A 23634-nucleotide genomic window follows, 5' to 3' on the forward strand; every position below is an offset into this window, starting at 1 on the left:
AAAGTGAGCAGGGGGAGCAGAGAGAGGAAAGATGGAATGACACAGAGCATGCAGGAGAGTCTGTCACACAGAGCATGCAGGAGAGTCTGTCATCTCCTCACAATTCATTAAATACATTATTACTAAGAATGGATGAATCCCACTCGCCATATGGCTGGATATGTTTGAAACTAAGAAGAATCAGGGCAGAAGACAAGGTAGTGACATGCCCTTCCTGGTTGTGACAGAGAGCATTACGTGTGGTTCACAGCCTTCTAAAGCTCATAATAAAAAGTACTGGTATAGTTGATCTAAAGAAGGCAGTATATTCTCAGGCCTGTGTGAGCAGATCTACTGAGCGGTTAGTTATACATATAAACATGAACCTGCTGTCTGTGTGCCGCGTGCAGAAGGGGTGTAATAGGAGCATCTGAAGGCCTTGCCTGTATGGAGAGAGAGACTTCAGAAGCTCTGCCTGTATGGAGAGAGAGACTTCAGAAGCTCTGCCAGGAGCCCCTGTCCAATGTGAACCTGATCGACTTCTCTGGCTATTGATAACTCAAATATCAATTTATAGCCATCGCAATCATTTTCATGTTTTGAACATAGCATGTGTTTGTGTTTATAAGGCAATCTGATCTGATAGGCACCAATAACAAGAAGCTATTGGTCTTTTTATGTATTTTATTAAAAAAGAAAAAGAGCCTGTACGTTAAGCGGATACAGTGCCTTCAGAAAGTATTCATACCCCTTGACTTGTTCCACATTTTGTTGTGTTTCAGCCTGAATTCAAAATGGATTAAATATATGTTCTCTCACACATCTACACACAATACCCCATAATGACAAAGTGAAAACCTATTTTTAGAAATGTTTGAAAATGTATTGAAAATGAAATACAGAAATATCTCATTTACAGAAGTATTTACAGCCCTGAGTCAATACTTTGTAGAAGCACATTTGGAAGCGATTACAGCTGTGAGTCTTTCTGGGTAAGTCTCTAAGAGCTTCCTACACCCATTATTCTTTTCAAAATTCTTCAAGTTCTGTCAAATTGGTTATTGATCATTGCATGACAACCATTTTCATGTCTTGTCATAGATTTTCAAGTAGATTTTAGTGAAAACTGTAACTCGACCACTCAGGAACTGTCTTCTTGGTAATCAACTGCAGTGTAGATTTGGCCTTGTGTTTTAGGTCATTGTCCTGCTGAAAGGTGAATTCATCTCCCAGTGTCTGGTGAAAAGCAGACTGATCCAGGTTTTCCTCTAGGATTCTCCTGTGCTTAGCTCAATTCCATTTATTTTTTATCCTGGAAAACTCCCCAGTCCTTAACGATTGCAAGCATACCCATAACATGATGCAGCCACCACTTGAAAATATGGAGCGTGGTACTCAGTTGTGTGTTGCATTGGATTTGCCCCAAACATAACACTTTGTATTCAGGACAAAAAGTGAATTGCGTTGACACATTTTTTTTGCAGTATTACTTTAGTGCCTTGTTGCAAACAGGATGCATGTTTTGGAATATTTGTATTATTTTAACTCTGTCAATTAGATTACTATTGTGGCGTAACTATAATGTTGTTGATCCTTCCTCAGTTTTCTCCTATCACGGCCATTAAACTTTGTAACTGTTTTAAAGTCACCATTGGCCTCATGATGAAATCCCTAAGCTGTTCCCTTCCTCTCTGACAACTGAGTTAGGAAGGACATCTGTATCTTTATAGTGGCTGGGTGTATTGATACACCATCCAAAGTGTAATTAATAACTTCATCATTATCAAAGGGATATTCACCCATCTACCTTCTTTGCGAGCCATTGGAAAGCCTCCCTGGTCTTTGTGGTTGAATCTGTGTTTGAAATTCAGTGCTCGACAGAGGGAACTTACAGATAATTGTATGTGTGAGGTACAGAGATTAGGTAGTCTTAAAAAATCATGTTAAACACTATAAATGCACAAAGAGTGAGACCATGCAACTTATTTTGTGACTTGTTAAGCACATTTTTACTCCTGAACTTGTTTAGGCTTGCCATAACAAAGGGGTTGAATACTTATTGACTCAAGACATTTCAGCTTTTTATTTTCAATTAATTTGTAAAAATGTTTAAAAAAAAACATGATTCCACTTTGACATTATGGGGTATTGTGTGTAGGCTAGTGATAGAAAATCTAAATGTTCAGGGTGTAACACAAAATGTGAAGAAAAAAAACTTTCTAAAGGAACTGTATTTCCCAACCCATTCCTGTACATAATACTATATAAGAAGTCAAATGTAAATACTATACTGATACACCACTGAGTAAATTCAATAAATACATATAAGATTGAGCCAAACTGGCCCATTCAATATTTATATTCACAGAATACAGGCCGTGTAGCAGGTTCAAGGTTGAGCTTACGTGGTCTAGGCTAGTGTTTCCCAACTCCGGTCCTTCAGTGCCCCCAACAGCACACATTTTTGTTGTAGACTCGGACAAAAACAACTGATTCAATTTGGCATGTGCTAGATGATTAGATGTACTTGTCCGGGGCCACAACAAAAATATGTACTGTGGGGGTATTGGAGGACCGAAGTTGAGAAACACTGTTCTAGGGGCATGTGACGGGCAAGACTGGGCGTGGCAAGGAGTTCAAGAAAGTAAATAACACTTTCCAACTTTCTGCTCACCAAACTCAGCAGTAAATGTTCTATTTTCACTCCCCAGTAGTTCCTGGGGAAAGTGACAGAACTGTGATAGTTTCTCCCAGTCCTAGTTACACTTCCTGTTCTCCTGATTTTGGACTTCCTGGTCTGTAAGTCAGCACCAGAGTCATCTCGCCACGCTTCCCAGATGGGACATGTAGAAACGTGCGAGAATGGGGGTTGGTGATGGGACGGGGCAGTGGAGGATCATGGGATCATGCCATAGGGATTGAGACGGTGCCATTGGCTCGGCTGCGGCTGCGCGTGTGGATGCTGGACTCGGTCAGCTCCTCGCCATGCTCCTCAGACTTCTTGTCTGCAAAGGCGGCGAGGAAGCGCAGAGTGACGGAGTCCCACTCCTCAGGAAGCAGCAGCAGCAGGAAGCCCAGGCAGATGATGCAGGTGGCAGCCAGACGTACCACACTGAAGATAACCTCATGTTTCAACACATCTACCGCTACGGATGGGAGGGAGAGGGGGGGAGAGAGGGAGGAAAGGAGGGGGAGGTAGGGGGGGACAGACGGAGATGTTTTGATTAATTAAGTAGAAGTGAGGTATAAGAAGAGAGAGCGAGAGAAAGATGTTCTGATTAATTACATAAAGTTACAGAAACCACAGGACAAGGGACAAACTGAACTGCAGGGGGAGATAAAAGTAGCTAACAATGCGGCTTACAATCAGCACAAGATTGCAAACGTTTTCTCTCTGCTCTATTGGCCTACAGTCTTAGAAAAAAAGGTGCTATCTAGAACCAAAAAGGGTTCTTCAGCTGTCCCCGTAGGATCAGTTCTAGATAAAACTATTTTGGGTTCCATGTAGAACCCTTTCCACAGAGGGTTCTAAATGGAACCCAAAAGAGTTCTACCTGAAACCAAAAAGGGTTCTACCTGAAACCAAAAAGGGTTCTCCTATGGGGACAGCCACAGAACCCTTTTGGAACCCTTTTTTCTAAGAGTGTAGACACCTGCACCGCTCCAAGCTGTCGTAACCCACTGACCTTCATACAGGCCTCTGTGGTTGAGAAAAATAACTAGTCTGCAGGCATTTATTGTTGCCTTAGAAACCTAATCCACCTTAGTGAGGGATAGTTGCTGCGTCTGTGTGAAGGCACATTGATGATTGGGTTTCCGAGGTGAGAGAGTCAGACTTGCTGTGTAATCTGTTTGCTGTGGGGGCCTAAAGTGCTGACCTCTGGATACAATACCTCTGCATGCACTAGAATAAAGAGGCCATAACACACATTTCAGAGATGATACAGACATTCAACATTTGCACATTATAAAGATGAAGAAAAGAGCCAGTCTGTTTATTAACAAAAGTCAATGTCAGTATAAACTTTACTTCACCCACACACGGATACACGTACACACGCACACACACACACACACACAGACACATACCTGCATTGCCGGGCACACTGAGCAGTGTTCCTATAGAGATGAGGATGGGGTAGGTAAGCACCACACCAACATTAACCAGGATATTGAACACTGGAAGAGAAATGATAATGTTAACCAAAATATCTTTCCTGTGCGCGTGTGTGTGTCCCATAGTTGTGTCCACTCACCCAGCCAGAGCCCAGCCAGGCCACACAGGTATCCCCAGGGCAGCGAGGACAGAGAGCCCCAGTGCTCCACTTTGGTGAAGTAGAGGATGAGGGGGATGAAGGAGATGAAAATGAGATTGAAGACACCCATGGTGGAGAGGAAGTGAGCCACCTCACCCAGGCTGGCACTGCCCAGGAACATCTTAAACAGCACCTGCAGCAGAGGAAACAATGTCCAGGTATGTTATACTGATGGCACTTTTTGTAAAACGAATTGAGAATACTAATTATTTCAGTAAACAGACACATGCTTAGTAAACAAACCTTGTAGAGAGCCGATGTGGAGGCAGAGCCCACAGCCAAGGCCACACCTATGATGGAGTCCCCATGGAAACCATCTGCATATGCCATCATGACAATGCCTGTGATGGCCATTATGGCTGCCACAATCTGCAGGTAGGGATGAGGGAAGTAAACCAATCAACCTTAATACTTGTGCCTACTGTCCCACTTCCCTGTATGATTCGTTAGATAGCTGTGTGACCAAGCCCAAGGAAGTAATAGTAGTGGTAGAGTACTGACCCGTACACCCATGAAGCGGTCCTTCAGGACAATCCAGGACAGCAGGAAGACGAAGGCCTTGTGGCAGCAGTAGAGGGCTGAGACGTCAGTGGCGGTCAGCTTCCTCAGGGCCAGCAGGTACAGGTAGTTAGTCAGGGTCCACAGGATGGAGAAGGGGGCTGTCCTCTTCAGGAACAGCTTGAGGGTCATCCCATCTTCCCCGAAAAGCTTGCTGCACTCTCTGACGAATAGAATTACAGAAAGGAAATGGGGAATAAAGGAATGGGAGAGGCTATTTACTTCTCAAAATTGTTGTTGTTGGTAAGAGCACTTATCAAAGGATTAGTTCTAGGTCTATTCCCATGAGGAAATGTAAGAGTGGGAATCCCAAAACTTTGAATGGAAGTCAAAACTGTTTGGGAAAATTTAATTTTTGTTTGTTTTTCCGGCTGAGGCAACGCTTCATTGAAATATGCAGACATCACCATTACTACAATGGCAATTTCTCCTGGTTGCGGTCAATATCCCCATTCACACGCCTGAGTGCCAATGGTAATTAGAGGAGGAATGTGTCATATAAACAACGTCTCACTGAGCACTGGAGGAGATCAAACCCCTGAATACTGAACAAACAGCATCTTACAAATCTGATAACTACTGTAGCTCCCGTAAACACTTCCGGGTGTCACCACTGATTCAATACCCTCCATATAGTCTATGGAGTCTATGGCTTCTCAAAGAGAAATACATGTATTATCCCTTCCCCGCTGTCATAATAAATCACCTGAATTTCTGTATAGGCGTCTGCTTGTCCCGGGTGGTGACCACATGGCCTCCGTAGTAGAGAGGGAAGAGGAGGATGTTCCAGTTGGTGCTGAACCAGGAGATGAAGAAGGGGCAGGAGAAGGACTTGAAGGTGAGCTGGACCAGCTGAGTGGTGCCCACCCAGGAGGAGGAGACACATAGGACCAATAGGAGGCCACCCAGCACCTTCAGCACTGTGTTAGCACACGTCTGGTACGATGTCCCCTCTCCACTGGCCTCGCTGCCTGGTGTGTCTGCACGAGACTCAGAACCCTCCTCTCCTGTGGGGGTAAAGCACATGCTGTTGAACTATGTAGGGAATAGGGTTACACCTATGGGCGTAGGTGTGGCTGAAGAGTAAACACTTCAGTACAACGGACAGTGGAACTGGCTTCAGTACAACGGACAGTGGAACTGGCTTCAGTACAACGGACAGTGGAACTGGCTCTCAGTGGAAAACGGACAGTGGAACTGGCTTCGTGCAACGGACAGTGGAACTGGCTTCAGTACAACGGACAGTGGAACTGGCTTCAGTACAACGGACAGTGGAACTGGCTTCAGTGCAACGGACAGTGGAACTGGCTTCAGTACAACGGACAGTGGAACTGGCTTTTAGTGGCAACGACATGAACTGGCTTCAGTACAACGGACAGTGGAACTGGCTTCAGTACAACGGACAGTGGAACTGGCTTCAGTACAACGGACAGTGGAACTGGCTTCAGCACCAAAAACAGTTGAATGGCTTTAGAACCATGGGCAGTTTGTGGTTGTTGATGACAGTACACAACTAGTACATGTGTACCACTTGAGTAGCCATTGGCATGAGAGATTAATGACATGCAATTGTGTAATTCAGCTGTGGTTGACCCTCTTTCCATCATCAGACAATCAATTAGAATGTTCAGTTTTCCCAATAAAACACTTAGCACTTCAGAATACAGCTGATGTGGGATAGTTTTCACAAATACATTTACAGTGGATTGTTCCATTGTTCTCAATGGGTTCCATGCTCCATTCTTTGACACTATCCTGGCTGCCTCGCTGAGGTAAGTAAGCAAGAATTGATCATTTATCCTTAATGAGCAGTAAATCCCCCAGATTGAATAACCTTAGCATGGTGGTTGCTGTTTGCCGATGTCAGAAATAGCACCATAAAGTCATTATATAGCAAAGTGGATACAGTCCTAACATAGTCATGTAGTCATATGCATACAGAAACCTGATGCCCCAAAACAACTATCCACAATATGTATGTCAGCCCAATCACGTGACATCCATCCACCTCTCTAAAGAAACTACAGGATTGATAAAGAGTTCTGACTATTGAGGAATGAGACTTTTCAAAAACATTTTTACAGCACTGAGCAAGATGTTCCACTAGGACTTTCCCTTGTGGACATAGCAGGGCAACTACGGCAGACTGTTGACATCTTTACAACCGCAAGAAAACATTGTTAAAAGGTTAGCAGATCTGCCTTTTTGTTTTTGCTTGCGACTGTAAAGAGAATAGATTAGCAAAGCTCTGAGTGTGCATTTATGTGTCCAGTGGCTTCCGTGCAGACTGAGTGGTTTTTGGACTGGTGCAGTGTGCGCAGGGAGACTGGGAGCAAGGAGAACCCTAAAACTAACTGTGAGCACACACATCACACCCACTACAACAGACAACCAGGAATTGAGAACAGAAATGAAAGGAATTATATTAAATATTATTTCTTGCAGCAGTCATTTTGCAGTCAAAACAGAATAATGTTGGGGGCAATGCCTTAATGGATTGTGGGACTGAATGCCTTCTGGGTCATTGCTTACTTGCTGTAGTGTGTGTGTGTGTGTGTGTGTGTGTGTGTGTGTGTGTGTGTGTGTGTGTGTGTGTGTGTCACTGAGATGATGTGAGGGTGTTTCCGGAGAGAGCTAGGATCCGTTATATAACCCTCCAGAGCATGATCAATTTACACCAGGGCAGGAATAAAATACAACATGTGCTGGGTGTTTGCTGCTCACTTTCAGCTTGCTGGTTCAGCACTATGGGCTCAGCCCAGCCATTTCCACCATGGCTATAGACATTACATTACAATAGAGCAGGACGCAGCAGCCTCTCTCGCTCTCTGAAGAGGAGCATTATCAGTGCTCAAAGTTATCCAATAAACCCCCTGACATGCACCACTAGGTATCGACCCCCTGCTCCCAGAGAGAAAACTAACTTTTGGTTCAGAGCAGTCCCCCCCCCCAAAATCTAATCAAAACTATAAAAGTGCCACTAAGATTCATACCTTGACTCTTCCCCTTAGGTTCGCTAAAACAGAAAGCAGAGTGTAATGGAATATGTATGAGATGGAACTCTTTCAAATCCATTTGATTGAAAGAGAACAAGGGTAACATTAATTGCTGGCTTAAAATGTCATAGATGCTTAAGAGTGTGTGTGCTGGGTTCTGTAAAACTTGAACGCCTTAGAAGTAAGAGAAAAGACTTCAGCAGCACATCCAGAATGATAATATCCTTGATACCCAAGACACTTCATGCTCTCTGACCCAAACTTAGAATAATGCTGCTATTCAGTACCCACGCTAAGGTGTTGGCAGAAACTTCATGATGACAAACCTAACAGTAACAGCATTGAAAAGCATTCATACACCTACAGTTCCTACATAATATTAGGTGAGCATTGCATCTCTCCGAAAAGTGCCTTTCCATAGGATGGAAAAGATAATGCTGGCCAAACACACATTATGAAGACAGACAGTGCATGAGAATCAGTTCCACACATTATGAAGACAGACAGACTGGAACTGATTCTCATGCACTATGTTGTTTGACTTCTTTCTTCAAAAGGATTTTGATAAGGAAACTGTATCTCTGTCACACTGAGGTTACTGTGACAACTTTCACTGGCATTTGGAACTCTGGCAATTTGGCTTGGGATCCAGGCGTACAGTGCAGAGTTTTATATTGGATGCAAATGTCATCTCCAATACATCCATGAAATGCAACACTTGGCCCTTACATCTTTTATCAATTTGTATGCCTTAAAACTAAAGATTGATGTTTTATCGCACTTTGTCCCAGATGGGGACAGACAGATAGACCTTAAGTGGAGAAAGGGAGACAATCAAGAATTGCATGGTTTAAAAGCAGAAGTAACATCATCGGATGTAGATGTTGTACGCCAAGCAATTTTTTTTTGTCCTCTTCCCATTGACCATTCAAAGACCATGCCCATACTGAGAGGACATAATTCACTGTACAGTACTGTAGTGGGTGCTGGGTGCAGAGAGTGACAAATTGTAGGCTTGTTAGTATCCTGTTTCCCCAGGCAAAAGCACCACACTCTGATCCATTGCCAGGATGTGGATATTAAAACAAAACTATCATTCCACATTCCACCTCATTAATGCTGAATTATTCGCTACATTTGAGCTCCTGTAACAGACTGCAATATTTCCTGCTGATGGTGCTATAAAACGGTAGACTACAATACAGTATGGCACAGCAAATAATAGCATAACAAAAAGTAAGGTCTCACACACTGTAGTTCGGACACCTGAGAGCATCATATGGCTGAGGTCTCGCAAAGGACAGGAATATCTCTACGCACTGCTGCTTAGTAGGCCTTTACCTAGTAGCTACCTATATACAGCTAGTTACCTGTACTGTATTAAGCCCCAAGCTATGATTTGAGTTGACTCATAAGAAAAGGTGTGAAATACAAACTCCCATTAAGAGAACATATACAGGATATGCTGACAACGTGACGCAGTGCCCCTGCATGGACCTCACATTCCAATCCATGACAGAGGAAGGGTGGTGGAGACAGTGATGGATAAACCAGTGCTGAATATAATAGATGACTAGTAGTTCACATTAATGTTCCTACATGGCCTGCAGGGGTATACAGAGGTCAGGCAATGTATCTAGTCCATACCAGGTGAGAATAAAATACATGGTTTAATTGAGGATTAATATTAAGTGTATATTTTGTTAATCTATGCAAAACAGATACAAAGACAATGGATATGGAACTTAATAAAGCCTTAGAGACGGGACGGTGTATGGCTGTGGAGAGAACTGTACCATTTAAAGGACTTGGTACCCATGTCCCTCTCAAAATGAATCACATGCAAGACAAGTAAGTAAGAAGGAACAGATGTGAGAACAGCCAAACCATCAGCCTGTTTGGGTATGGAAACATCAGCAGTAAGGCACAAAGTACAACTTGAACACAACTAAACATATGCTGTGATACCAGAGTCCCTGTCGATAAGTTCTGTATCCCCTCTCAAAGAACGGTGAAGAGCAAAGGCATGAATGTTTCTCATAGTTATGTAATACAGTCATTCAAGTGAAAGTATTTAAATAATCATAACAGTTAATTTGTAATATAAGCATTAATCTGATTGTGTATGATTTTGAATAATCACAAGATAATGAAGAACAGTTTAGTCTACTTGATAACTATATTTTCAAGCCCTTGTGACATTTCATAGACTTTTTGAGGAGCCCAGTATACACTATTCTGTAGAGGGCACATAATGTGCTCTTTACATAATCATAGAAAGCCCAGAGCATAAAATTATACTAAGACTGGACACATCCAAATTTGTTTTAGCTACCTTAACTATCTCCCCCTCCCTTTCTCTACCTCATATTCTGCCCTTTGGGGTTGATTTTAATGAACAATGTAATGACCACATTACACCAAGGCCTATACACACATATTAATATGGGAAAACAGCAAACCTGCCATAGTTGTTTAGCCATAGGCATTAACAGTGCACAAAGATATGGTAATCTCTCCACACATATCCCTGCTCTTATAGTAGGGTTTAATGAGTTTCCAATGCTGCCCATCTTAGACACACAGATACGCACACATACGCAAAACACACAAATGTACACACACGACCCAGACATGGCGCCTAGGGCCAGACTCCATCCCTACTCCCCCGTCCTCTACCCCCAGTCTGGAGTCTTTACCTTCGGAGATGGGGCAGGTGAGGACCTGGGAGCTGTAGGAGCTGAGAGGAGCCACTCTGGCCGAGTGCTTCTTCATCCTCCACTAGAGGCAGAGCCAACAGTCCCTCCCTGGGATGTGTGTGTGTTGTCTGTCTGCCTGCCTGGACTGCTGCTACACTCAGCAGCTCCTCCTGCAATTCCTCTGCATTCCCAGGCTCCTGGCTCCTCCACAGGCGGCTTGCTATAGCTCTCTATCAGTCTCTTCTATCTAAATGTCTATTGATGTTTATATCTCCTTCTTTCTTTCTTTCTCCCTCTTTCTCAATCAGTTGAGCTAACTCCCTCACTGTCTCTTACTCAGATGCTGTCTCTCTTTCTCTCTGGACAGTGCTGGAGCTCAGTAGAAGTGCTGTGGAGTGGAGACTACTGTTGCACTGTCATGCACTGTCTCCAAGGGAGACTGAGATTCAAGTGTGTGGCACCGCGCAATCACTCCCTACATCTCTTTCCTTTCGTTCTCCCTCCTCCTCCCTTGCATTCCCCTCCTCTTCGTTTGATCCGCAAATCAGCTGCTTTGTTTGGAAGGTAACCAAGCAGCCCCAGCTAATTATGCTGTGTTAGCTGCTGCCCCCTCGCTCTCTGTCCCTCTCTCTCTCTCTCTCTCTCTCCTCTGCTGGCACTTCTCCCCTACTTCACTACTCATTCAGTCTTAGATTATTTATAGGGGTCCTGTCCTGTTGTCTATGCCATTGCAACATAAATGAATTGAACTGAGACAGGGAAGGGACTTACCTAAGTCCCACACCACCCCTAACTCCCCATTACACCTCACGACATGGAGATCTGCTGCAGTAGGAGCTCACAGAGTCTGGATGAGAAAGAAAAGCAAGCCTGGCTGCACATGCTCTCTCCAACACCCACACATCCAGCCCACTTCATGGTGCTCTGTCATGCCAGCAGAAAGGGGTCTGGAGAGAGCATGGACCAGACACATCAAATGTAGAGTTGAAGTCGGAAGTTTACATACACCTTAGCCAAATACATTTAAACTCCGTTTTTCACAATTCCTGACATTTAATCCTAGTAAAAATTCCCTGTCTTATAGGTCAGTTAGGATCACCACCTTATTTTAAGAATGTGAAATGTCAGAATAATACTAGAGAGAATGATTTATTTCAGCTTTTATTTCTTTCATCACATTCGCAGTGGGTCAGAAGTTTACATACACTCAATTAGTATTTAGTAGCATTGCCTTTAAATTGTTTAACTTGGGTCAAACATTTTGGATAGCATTCCACAAGCTTCCCACAATAAGTTGGGTGAAATTTGGCCCATTCCTCCTGACAGAGCTGGTGTAACTGAGTCAGGTTTGTAGACCTCCTTGCTCGCACACGCCTTTTCAGTTCTGCCCACATATTTTCTATAGGATTGAGGTCAGGGCTTTGTGATGACCACTCCAATAGCTTGACTTTGTTGTCCTTAAGCCATTTTGCCACAGCTTTGGAAGTATGCTTGGGGTCATTGTCCATTTGGAAGACCCATTTGAGACCAAGCCTTAACTTCCTGACTGATGTCTTGAGATGTTGCGTCAATATATCCACATCATTTTCCTTCCTCATGAAGCCATCTATCAAAGCACCCCCACAATATGATGCTGCCGCCCCCTGTGCTTCACGGTTGTGATGGTGTTCTTCGGCTTGCAAGCCTCTCCCTTTTTCCTCCAAACATAACGATGGTCATTATGGCCAAACAGTTCTATTTTTGTTTTATCAGACCAGTGGACATTTCTCCAAAAGGTACGATCTTTGTCCCCATGTGCAGTTGCAAACCGTAGTCTGGCTTTTTTATGGCGGTTTTGGAGCAGTGCCTTCCCCCTTCCTGAGCGGCCTTTCAGGTTATGTCGATATAGGACTCGTTTTTCTGTGGATATAGATACTTTTGTACCTGTTTTCTCCATCATCTTCACAAGGTCCTTTGCTGTTATTCTAGGATTGATTTGCACTTTTCGCACCAAAGTACATTCATCTCTAGGAGACAGAACGCGTCTCCTTCCTGAGCGGTATGGCGGCTGCATGGTCCCATGCTGTTTATACTTGCGTACTATTGTTCGTACAGATGAACGTGCTACCTTCAGGCGTTTGGAAATTGCTCCCAAGGATGATCCAGACTTGTGGAGGTCTACAATTGGTTTTCTGAACGTTCTAGGAACAATTTGAGAACATGACTTTAAATAGAACCATGAGGAAACCTGTAGGAAACTTTATCCTGAAGTACTGAAATTCCCACAGAAGAACGCTGTTTCTTAACATTCTCTGAACTATTTGAGAACATTCCCAATGTCAAACCAGTTAGATAATGTTCCTAGAACATTACTAAAATTGAAAGCAAATGTAACCATGTTTGAACTGTTATGCGTAATACAAAGAAAATAACGTTTTTTTGGTCAAGTTCCTTAAATGTGCTGAAAATGCTCCAAAGCCAAGCAACTATCCTGCACCATTCTCAGAAAGTTGTGGGAAGGTTGTATGTAAAATAACCATAGGACAACCACGCTCTCACCAAGCTCTAAGAAACATATGGTTCTCAGAACATTATGTGCTAGCTGGCCCATGGGAGTGTGGTCAAGAGTTCTCATCACACAGTGCCCTCGCTCCCGGTCATCCTGCCTCTGTCTGCGGTTTTCACAATCAAAGGTTCTAATGGGCCTCGGCATCCTGTCAGCCGATACATCAATAGCATACAACAGCATCAGTGCGGTGAGACACAGAGCAGAGGTTCGACTCCCTGTAATATAATCTTAGTATATCCCCCACCTTGCTTACTCTCACACCAGAAAAATTAATCTCAGGCAAGCCGGCCAGGGACCATAGCCGTGGTAAGTAGGGGTGCTGAGGGAGATGCAGCACCCCTTGATAAATATATAAATATATATATTTTAATATTTTTTTTCTCTCACAAAAGAAGCGCACTGGGCCTTTTTTACTCCTGTATGAGTGGACCTAAATATAACAAATTCTATCAGCACCCCCCGCAAGGGAGTGACAGCAGTATTTCACCAGAGATATGAACAACAGTACAGTGAACCTGTGCTGCAGCACCTTCCTATTGGGTACCCCTGATTACAGTTAACAGGAAACCAGCTGTCACTGCCTTTTTGCAATCATGTGTACTCCAACCTCTCTCTGTCACTATATCGATGTCACTCAGACCCCCCCTTCCCACTCTCCTGTCTCTCCTCTCCAATTCTCAGTCAGAATCCTGGCAAGGCTACAGAGCATGGCAGATCACAGTGCTTCACTGTTCCTCAAATTCTGAGAGTGAGTGAGGCAGGGCAGGGCAGTGGAGACTGTCTGGAGAGCTGGCTCTGGCTGCACCTTGCGCTTGTATGGTTCCCTCCCGAGGCAGGGGCTAGGGGGGGGGAGGGGGGACTAAACTTAAAAATAGCCCTGCCTAACCACAGTGGAGACAGTAGCTAGACAGGGAGGAAGAAGAAAGGCAGCTAGTCAGCACATTTGGCCCAAGGATGCTAATCACTGAGAGCTTAGGGGATTGAAATAGGGCACGGATATTGACATAGAGCACGGATATTGACATAGGGCACAGATATTGACATAGGGCATGGATAATGACATCAAGCATGGATAATGACATCAAGCATGGATATGGTATGGAGACCAAACTCAGGTACATGTAGATCATGAAAGGCTGAAAAGGTTATTATCCCCCCACTCCTGATTCCTAGTGCTGGGATGGGATGCCCATAAGGACCGGGACAAGCCCTCTCACTCTATGTCCCAATGACACACTTCTCCACCTCATTGCCGACCAACCATATCCCTCTAGCCTCTCATCACAACCCCAGAGACCCCTGACCAGAATTTCTCCATAGACAACACAATGCTTGTGTCGCATCTTGGACCAGGGCACAGATTCTAAAATAAACCATGCACTCGTCCATAGCAACGGTGGTGCTCCGGTGTGCTCTGGCCTGAAACACTGACGCAGTCGCCTCATTCAGGCCCTTTGTCATTTAGATTAGCCCGTGTTCCTCTGCCACCGTACAGCCCTTTGCCTTTATGCATCTCTCTGTTAATCAGTACGTCTCAGAGACGAGCAGGAACAGGACAAAAGGACAGAGAGGTGAGAGAGGAAAGACAGGAGAGGGAGGAGAGAGAGGACAGAGACACTGAAATAATGTATTAGAGTAGGCGGTAGTGAAATAGTATTCTGACTAACCCATATGATTATTACAACGGATACATTTTGCATCTATATTTTTCTTAAGCATATTGAATTATTCCAGGGCTATACAAAATGGTGTGAAGTTATGAAGTTAAGATTGATGATTAAAACCATTGCCCATGGTTTTAATCAAAGATGACTCTAGTTTTAAGAGGGAGACATCTAGTGGGCATTAGGTAGAGTGGCAGAGTAGGAGCATCAGTTGAGAACATTACCAACATTTTTGTGTATGACTTCAGAGTTATATTTATACACAGTAGACGCTAGTCATCTAGAGCACCATATGTCATACATATACCCATGTTATGTGCATTCAGTGATTACTCTAGGGTCACTAAGGCTGTGCAAGTCACTCTGCATGAGAACCATTGACATAGAACCATTTACCTCATTTCTACCAGCATGTTAAATGTGCAACCAGAGGGGGAAAAAAACTCTAGACCAGCTTTACTCCACACACAGAGACACATACAGCCCTTTGCCTTTATGCATCTCTCTGTTAATCAGTACGTCTCAGACACGAGCAGGAACAGGACAAAAGGACAGAGAGGTGAGAGAGGAAAGACAGGAGAGGGAGGAGAGAGAGGACAGAGAGACACTGAAATAATGTATTAGAGTAGGCGGTAGTGAAATAGTATTCTGACTAACCCATATGATTATTACAACAGATACATTTTGCATCTATATTTTTCTTAAGCATATTGAATTATTCCAGGGCTATACAAAATGGTGTGAAGTTGTGAAGTTAAGATTGATGATTAAAACCATTGCCCATGGTTTTAATCAAAGATGACTCTAGTTTTAAGAGGGAGACAAAGCTCTCCCTCGCCCTCCATTTGGAAAATCTGATCATAATTCTATCCTCCTGATTCCTGCTTACAATCAAAAATTAAAGCAGGAAGCACCAGTGACTCGGTCTATAAAAAAAGTGGTCAGATGAAGCAGATGCTAAACTACAGGACTGTTTTGCTATCACAGACTGGAACATGTTCTGGGATTCTTCCGATGGCATTGAGGAGTACACCACATAAGTCACTGGCTTCATTAATAAGTGCATCGATGACGTCGTCCCCACAGTGACAGTATGTACAGACCCCAACCAGAAGCCATGGATTACAGGCAACATCCACACTTAGCTAAAGGGTAGAGCTGCCACATTCCCGGAAGCTTATAAGAAATCCCGCTATGCCCTCTGATAAACCATCAAACAGGCAAAGCGTCAATACAGGACTAAGATTGAATCGTACTATACATTTTACATTTACATTTTAGTCATTTAGCAGACGCTCTTATCCAGAGCGACTTACAGTAGAGTGCATACATTTTTTTTTACATACTGAGACAAGGATATCCCTACCGGCCAAGAGCAGACGCTCTTATCCAGAGCGACTTACAGTAGAGTGCATACATTTTTATTACATTTTTACATACTGAGACAAGGATATCCCTACCGGCCAAACCCTCCCTAACCCGGACGACGCTATGCCAATTGTGCGTCGCCCCACGGATCTCCCGGTTGCGGCCGGCTGCGACAGAGCCTGGGCGCGAACCCAGCCCAGCCTGGGCGCGAACCCAGAGACTCTGGTGGCGCAGCTAGCACTGCGATGCAGTGCCCTAGACCACTGCGCCACCCGGGAGATATATACCGGCTATACCGGCTCCGACGCTCGTCTTCTGGCAGGGCTTGCGAACTATGAAAGACTGCAAAGGGAGGCACAGCTGTGAGCTGCCCAGTGACACGAGCCTACCAGACAAGCTAAATTACTTGTATTCTCGCTTCGAAGCAAGTAACATTGAAACATGCGCATGAGAGCATCAGCTGTTCCGGACGACTGTGTGATCACGCTCTCCGCAGCCGATGTGAGTAAGACCTTTAAACAGGTCAACATTCACAAGGCCGCAGGGCCAGACGGATTATCAGGACGTGTACTGCGAGCATGCGCTGACCAACTGGCAAGTGTATTCACTGACATTTTCAACCTCTCCCTGTCTGAGTCTGTACTACCAACATGTTTCAAGCAGACCACCATAGTCCCTGTGCCCAAGAACACTTAAGGTAACCTGCCTAAATGACTACCGACCCGTAGCACTCACGTCTGTAGCCATGAAGTACTTTGAAAGGCTGGTCATGGCTCACATCAACACCATTATCCCAGAAACCCCAGACCCACTCCAATTTGCATACCGCCCCAACAGATCCACAGATGATGCAATCTCTATTGCCCTCCACACTGCCCTTTCCCACCTGGACAAAAGGAACACTTTTGTGAGAATGCTATTCATTGACTACAGGGGCATCAACACAGGGGCACCTCAGGGGTGTGTGCTCAGTCACATCCTGTACTCCCTGTTCACTCATGACTGCATGGCCAGGCATCATTAAGTTTGCTGATGACACAACAGTGGTAGGCCTGATCACCGACAACGATGAGACGGCCTATAGGGAGGAGGTCAGAGACCTGGCCGTGTGGTGCCAGGACAACAACTTCTACCTCAACGTGATCAAGAGCAAGGAGATGATTGTGGACTACAGGAAAAGAAGGACCGAGCACGCCCCCATTCTCATCGACGGGGCTGCTGTGGAGCAGGTTGAGAGCTTCAAGTTCCTTGGTGTCCACATCACCAACAAACTGTCATGGTCCAAGCACACAAAGACAGTCGTGAAGAGGGCACAACAAAACCTATTCCCCCTCAGGAGAATGAAAAGATTTGGCATGGGTCCTCAGATCCCCAAAAAGTTCTACAGCTGTACCATCGAGAGCATTCTGACTGGTTGCATCACTGCCTGGTATGGCAACTGCTCGGCCCCCGACTGCAAGGCACTACAGAGGGTAGTGCGTACGGCCCAGTACATCACTGGGGCCAAGCTTCCTGCCATCCAAGACCTCTATACCAGGTGGTGTCAGAGGAAGGCCCTAAAAATTGTCAAAAAGACTCCAGCCACCCTAGTCATAGACTGTTGTCTCTGCTACCGCACGGCAAGCGGTATTGGAGAGCAGTCTAGGTCCAAAAGGCTTCTAAACAGCTTCTACCCCCAAGCCGTAAGACTTCTGAACAGCTAATCAAATGACTACCCAGACTATTTGCAATGCCCCCCCCCCATTGTATGCTGCTGCTATTCTCTGTTTATTATCTATGCATAGTCACTTTAACTGTACCTACATGTACATATTACCTCAATGACCTCGACTTACCAGTGCCCGCGCACATTGACTCTGTACTGGTATGTAGCCTCGCTACTGTTATTTTACTGCTGCTCTTTAATTATTTGTTACTTTTATTTCTTACTTATCTATTTTTTACATAACACGTATATTTCTTGAACTGCATTGTTGGTTAAGGGCTTGTAAGTAAGCATTTCACTGTAAGGTCTACACCTGTTGTATTCGGTGGATGTTACAAATAAAATGCGATTTGACTAGATTTTTTATATAATGGATTTCAGCATGGGTGTGATTTAAGGAGCTCTCCATGTTGACTTATACATGCTGGTAGTAATTAGGCTTAGTAGACCTCCAGTCACAGCTCCCCTTTTACCTGTTATCATTTCTTTGGAGGACAGAAGGAGACTTCATACTGAGGTTTAGATAGCCTAATAGACCACAAGAGGGCACTAGGACACCAATGATGTATATAAACCCTGGATCGCTATGTATTGGCCAATGAGTGGCTTTGAAGCCACCGGTCAGCCATATTTTCACTCCTCAGAAGAAGCAGTCCTCCATAGGAATTAATGTAAGGCTACACATACACAATCCATTTCTCAATTGTCTCAAGGCTTAAAATGATTCTTTAACCTGTCTCCTCCCCTTCATTTACATTGGTTGAAGTGGATTTAACAAGGGACATCAATAAGGGATCATAGCTGTCACCTGGATTCACCTGGTCAGTCTACTTCATGGAAAGAGCAGTGTTTATAACGTGTTGTACACTCAGTGTATATAAATCTCTCTCTGCTGGAGGGACTGGCTGTACTGAACAGGTACTATGCTGCTGTTTGGAGTGAGCTAAGGAACAGGCTGACCAGCGGTGATAGGGGGCAACACATGGTGACCACCTCTAACAGTCAATCCATTAGTGGAGTAGAGATCTAGTCTTAACAGATGGTTGCAGGTGCACATTCAAGGTGGTAAATAGCTGTGCATTTCTACCATCAGTTGAATATTCTGTGCCATACTGTGGCTAAAGTCTCAATAACACTGAGAATATGAGATCAAACTCACTTTCAAGAATATGCAGCGAGTTACCTTTAATTACCTACCCTAAGCACCTAGATTCTTGTGTGATGTTAATTTGCCTCTCGTGTTTGTGTGTTTGCTACTTTGGCAAACACACAGGAGTCCTTAACCTATTTTGAATAAATATTTCCCCCATTACTTTGTACAAGTTTTTACCCATTCTCAAGAGAGCTAAGGGCTAACAGTGCTCTCTATGGTGGTTCAAGAGAAAGCCCACATCCAATTAGACACTAGTTAAAAATAGCACGCCGAAAGAGTGAGGCTTCAGTGGGAAAGTGATTGTAGACATAGGCCTACATGAGGAATGTCTGAGGGAAATCTTAAATGATTCAATTAAAACATGAATGTCTGGGGAAACTATTAGAGCCATAGGTATCATAGTGTGCCTTGTCATACTCCAGTTTCTGGAGTTTCCAAGGATAGTTCTTATTCTAATGTCAATGTTAATGTGAGCTGCCTGCCTGGCTCGGTGCTGAGTTGCGTTGCCAGGGCCTGTGATTTCACTTCCTCTCACCTCTGCCAGTCTGCACAGTGGTGTGCCAGCCCAGCCAGTTCCTCTGGACCACTGAACAGGACATCTCAGCACTTCACAGGCACGATACTATACACCACGAATTATAATAAATTAAACTAATGTTTGTTCAAGGGACACTGATCTGCAACTTGGCTGAGCAGGGCCTGTAAGGAGTTCCCAGAATTGATCCGAGGACTGGTGCTGGGGTAAGAGACAGGGAGATATATTTTGTACAATTTCAAAGCAACACTTCAACTTAAGTCAGTTTCGCAATTTCAAAGTTATTTTATCACTTAATGTGAGCAAAATATTTAAATTTTTTGTCACATCACTACCTAACAAGTTATCACAAACACTGTGTGAACTTTAGCCAAGACCCTCTCTGAAAATGTAGTCCATGATCCTCCTTGGAGGCATATTTTAACTCACTGCAGATGGCAAAAATAGCAAAACGCCAACAGAAAATGGCAAAAAATAGAATTACCCAATGGCGTTGGCAAGATCAAACTAATGTTCTATATCTGTGCTATTTTTGCTTCAACCCAACAGCAGTCTTCTTTTAAATGATATGCAACATTTCAAGAGACATTTAATTCTAATTTCAAAATCTAAACAAAAACCAACTAACAAATAAGTGTCAGGCAATCCTCATACATCAACTTCATAGTGTGGAAATATATATAAAACATGGGAAAATCAATTTTTTTGACCGCATTGAGCCTTTAACACTATGAAAGAAAATAATATAAATTCAAACATTCTCTTGCTATGCTGAAAGTGATTTCCCCTTTTGCCTGGAAACCTGATTCAAGATGCACTAGAACATTTCTCTATAATCACTTTGTGACATCTGCTGATGTAAAAATGGCTTTATAGATACATTTGATTGAATTTGGTTGATGCACCAAAGCCTGGTGAAGACTTGTTATTCACCCAGAGTGATAAGGTGTGTGACTGACTTCCATTGTTCTTTAGGTCTGAGTAACTTTGCAAGTAATTCATTTAGATGAGCTTTTATATAACAGCTTGGAAATGCTACGAAGCTTGTCTGTGACAAGTCAAATTCAATTCAGTAAGGATATTTCAGTTCAGCTAGGGTATTTCTGAGTATGAATCACAACAGGCTCATGGACACTGAATCAGTGCTATTTTTCTCTGACGTCTTCAACAACAGTATAAGTTCTTCCTTACATTTACCCCCACATACTGTATACTAAAATGAAAGGCACAATTGTAGCCTACAGGATTTCTGACCAGTATAGCATCTTAGCCTTGAACTCATTAGATTTAGTTTTGTATATGCCATACATAATTTTCACTATAAACCAGTCAAATGCTCTGCTATGTTTCTTCTATACAGTACATTTTGATTTGATTCTGATTTGATAGTTATTGCTTAAATAGAGTTCCCCGTGAACAACCCGTATAATCAATCTCATTTCATCTCAACCCATGATTTCACCACAGCAATCATACATTTATTGCAAATCAAAATAAATCAAATTAATGGTAGCCCAGGCAGATCACATTGCAGCTTCTTCTAGCACTGAGGTGGCAAGCAGCCCAATGATTATTATATCCAATGTGTGCTGCAATGCATGTACAATGCACAGTGGTGGGATTTATTATTGATCATTGTGTTTCTGTCATTTCACAGACAGAAAACATATAAAGTCCTGCAGAATCAGAGTAATAGAAGCATGGGAGAGTTGCATGTGAGGAAGGTATTTGTCTACTGGAAAATATAGATTATTTTGATAACTGCAAAACTATTAACATGACCAGCAACAAACAATTCAATATGCATCTAACATCTAATTGAGTGTATGTTGTCTCCTCCTCATTAGGATATTTCAATGATCATAAAAACACTACAGTTGAAATGATTTACAGTCATGGTAACAGGAACAATGGTTTGCATATCTGTCATTTGCATAGATGTCATGTCACATTATGGTATTGCATCTGTCTGTCTGACTGCCTGCCTGTCTATCTGTGCCTGTCTGTCTGTGCCCGTCTGTCTGTGCCTGTCTGTCTGTGCCTGTCTGTCTGTGCCTGTCTGTCTGTGCCTGTCTGTCTGTGCCTGTCTGGATGTCTACTGCTGTTCATTGTTTGTGTCTCAGACCAAAAGTCAATAAGGATGTGAGGAGGAACATATTACTTAGTCTCCATAGCGGCAGCTGTGTCAGGCACATGTCACTTTAGAATGTGGTTCCATTACGGCTCATTCCACAAACAAATTGAATTGTAGGCTATACAGCACCAATTCCCCTAGCTCTCAGGAAGAGAATAGAAGAATGAAAAAAAATGCCCTCTTCTGACATTACACAATAATCAGTGATTGACAGAATTGGTTGAAAAAACCCAGTAGATATCAGTCGAATAAACAATAGAAAATCACATGCCCCAACGATCACTATATTTTGTGAGTGAATATAATGTTTTAGCCTATTCCTGCAACACAGTATAAATGGTTAACATTAATTTCATATGGGAAAGCAAAGCTCCCCCCCCCCCCCTCTGTAATATGCTGGTCACATATAATATAGGCTACTACCCGTGCCATTGTCTCTACCTGGATGAAGAGGAGCAATAGTGTGAAATTGACAAAGGCCTTCAGTTTTACGCTTACGTTTAGTTGACTTCTACTTTATTAGTTGACTTATACTGTTTTCTATTTTCATGACTTACTTCTGTGACTGGAGTAGCCCGGATAATAGCCGTAATAACCAGTGATCCGCAAAATTCTATCCTCAATGTCTTGCACACCGTTGGCGGTCACTTTAGAGGTGGCGTCCGTGTCCCCATAGAGAAGGTGGGTTTCACCCGCTTTGCCTGATAGGTGCGCGTTCAAAGGTTCCAGCCGAAAGCAGGGCTGGTCTCCTCCACCTTCAGCACCCTCGGTACTGATCATCGTAAATCCAAACGCGCAGTTAGAAGGGAATGTTTCGTGTGTTCCGCGCTCACCATGCGAAATATAAGTATCAAAGGCATCAACTAACAGCTATGGAAGGGCATTCACATTGCACCACACTGTGCGCAAGGCGCGGTGGTTATTGAATTTGGGGAGCGTGACAGCCATCGTATACCAGGGGGCGTGTCACTATCGCATCTAAATTCAGTTGTAGTAGTCTCGGGCCCAATTCCTAATGGACCTAAACCTTAAACTTGGGGCCTATGCACTTGTGGAGATCTGAGAGGGTATGACAGGTGCAATCAGGGGTGTCATGCACCTATTATTTCAGAGGGGGTACGAAGTACATGAGGATGGAGGGGAAACAGCTTTTTCCTGCAATCAAGAGCCATTTAATTATAATGCCTAATTCTATGTAAAAAAAAATATATTTTTTTTTCTTCATCTTAGCACTGTTCAATTGTCATTTTAATTAATGATGCACAATTATTCTTTAAAGGGCAGTGCAGTCAAAAACATGATTTTCTTTTATATATACTTCCACACTATGAGGTTGGAATAATATTGTGAAATTGTGAAAATGATAATAATGCACCATTACTTCTCAGTATTTGGTATTCAGACTTACCTTATTCAGTTGCTTAATGCACTCTGCAGGTGTGGCTACCTTTCCCGCTCTGAATACATTTCATTCAACTGCTGAAAACCCTCCCACTTGCTGGCCAACAGATTTTCTCGTGGAGTTTTCAATTCATTTATTTTTCAGTACATTTATCTTTATTAAGCCATCCCTTTAAAGGTACTTAATTGGAATTATTTGATATTGAGATGGAAATGGCTGCATTGGACCTTTAAGAACTTTTACGCTTTAGACGTTTAGTACAACTGCCACACTGGTATATATCATAACCCAATTTTTTTATTTTCTAAAGCCTAGCAACCTTGCCAGCATGCCAGCTAGGATAGTTAGACAAACTTGATAGCCTGAAATGGCTTGGTAGCTAGTTATGAGGTTGGGAGATTGGGAACCTATCTAGCTGGCTAGCTAAAGCCAACTTAATAAAATGTCTAGGTGGCTAGTATTATAGAGAAACAACAAAACATTTTTATTTAATTTATTCATCAAGAAGGAATCAATAGGCTACATAGATTGTTCAAATGAATTTAAAAACAAGGCCTGCCCATCATCAGCAGCTAAA

The 23634-nt window shown here is 43.3% G+C and overlaps 1 protein-coding gene across 2 annotated transcripts; it reads right to left on the minus strand.

Moving 5' to 3' along the window:
• Positions 1-667: 667 nt before the first annotated feature.
• Positions 668-22554, minus strand: LOC111968708 (solute carrier family 35 member F4). 2 transcript variants are annotated; one of them, XM_023994514.2, is made up of 7 exons: positions 22213-22554; positions 5560-5860; positions 4797-5016; positions 4539-4664; positions 4236-4428; positions 4069-4158; positions 668-3125 (listed from the first exon to the last, which is right to left on the minus strand). In XM_023994514.2, the coding sequence occupies exons 1-7, from the start codon at positions 22433-22435 to the stop codon at positions 2884-2886; spliced, it is 1395 nt and encodes a 464-aa protein (XP_023850282.1). In that variant the 5' UTR covers positions 22436-22554; the 3' UTR covers positions 668-2883. The 2 variants fall into 2 exon arrangements, with proteins under 2 accessions (XP_023850282.1, XP_023850283.1); XM_023994515.2 differs by lacking the exon at positions 22213-22554 and adding an exon at positions 10549-10971.
• Between the last annotated feature and the right edge of the window lie 1080 nt (positions 22555-23634).

Source organism: Salvelinus sp. IW2-2015, linkage group LG9 (assembly GCF_002910315.2).
Source record: "Salvelinus sp. IW2-2015 linkage group LG9, ASM291031v2, whole genome shotgun sequence".
Taxonomy (NCBI): Eukaryota; Metazoa; Chordata; class Actinopteri; order Salmoniformes; family Salmonidae; genus Salvelinus; species Salvelinus sp. IW2-2015.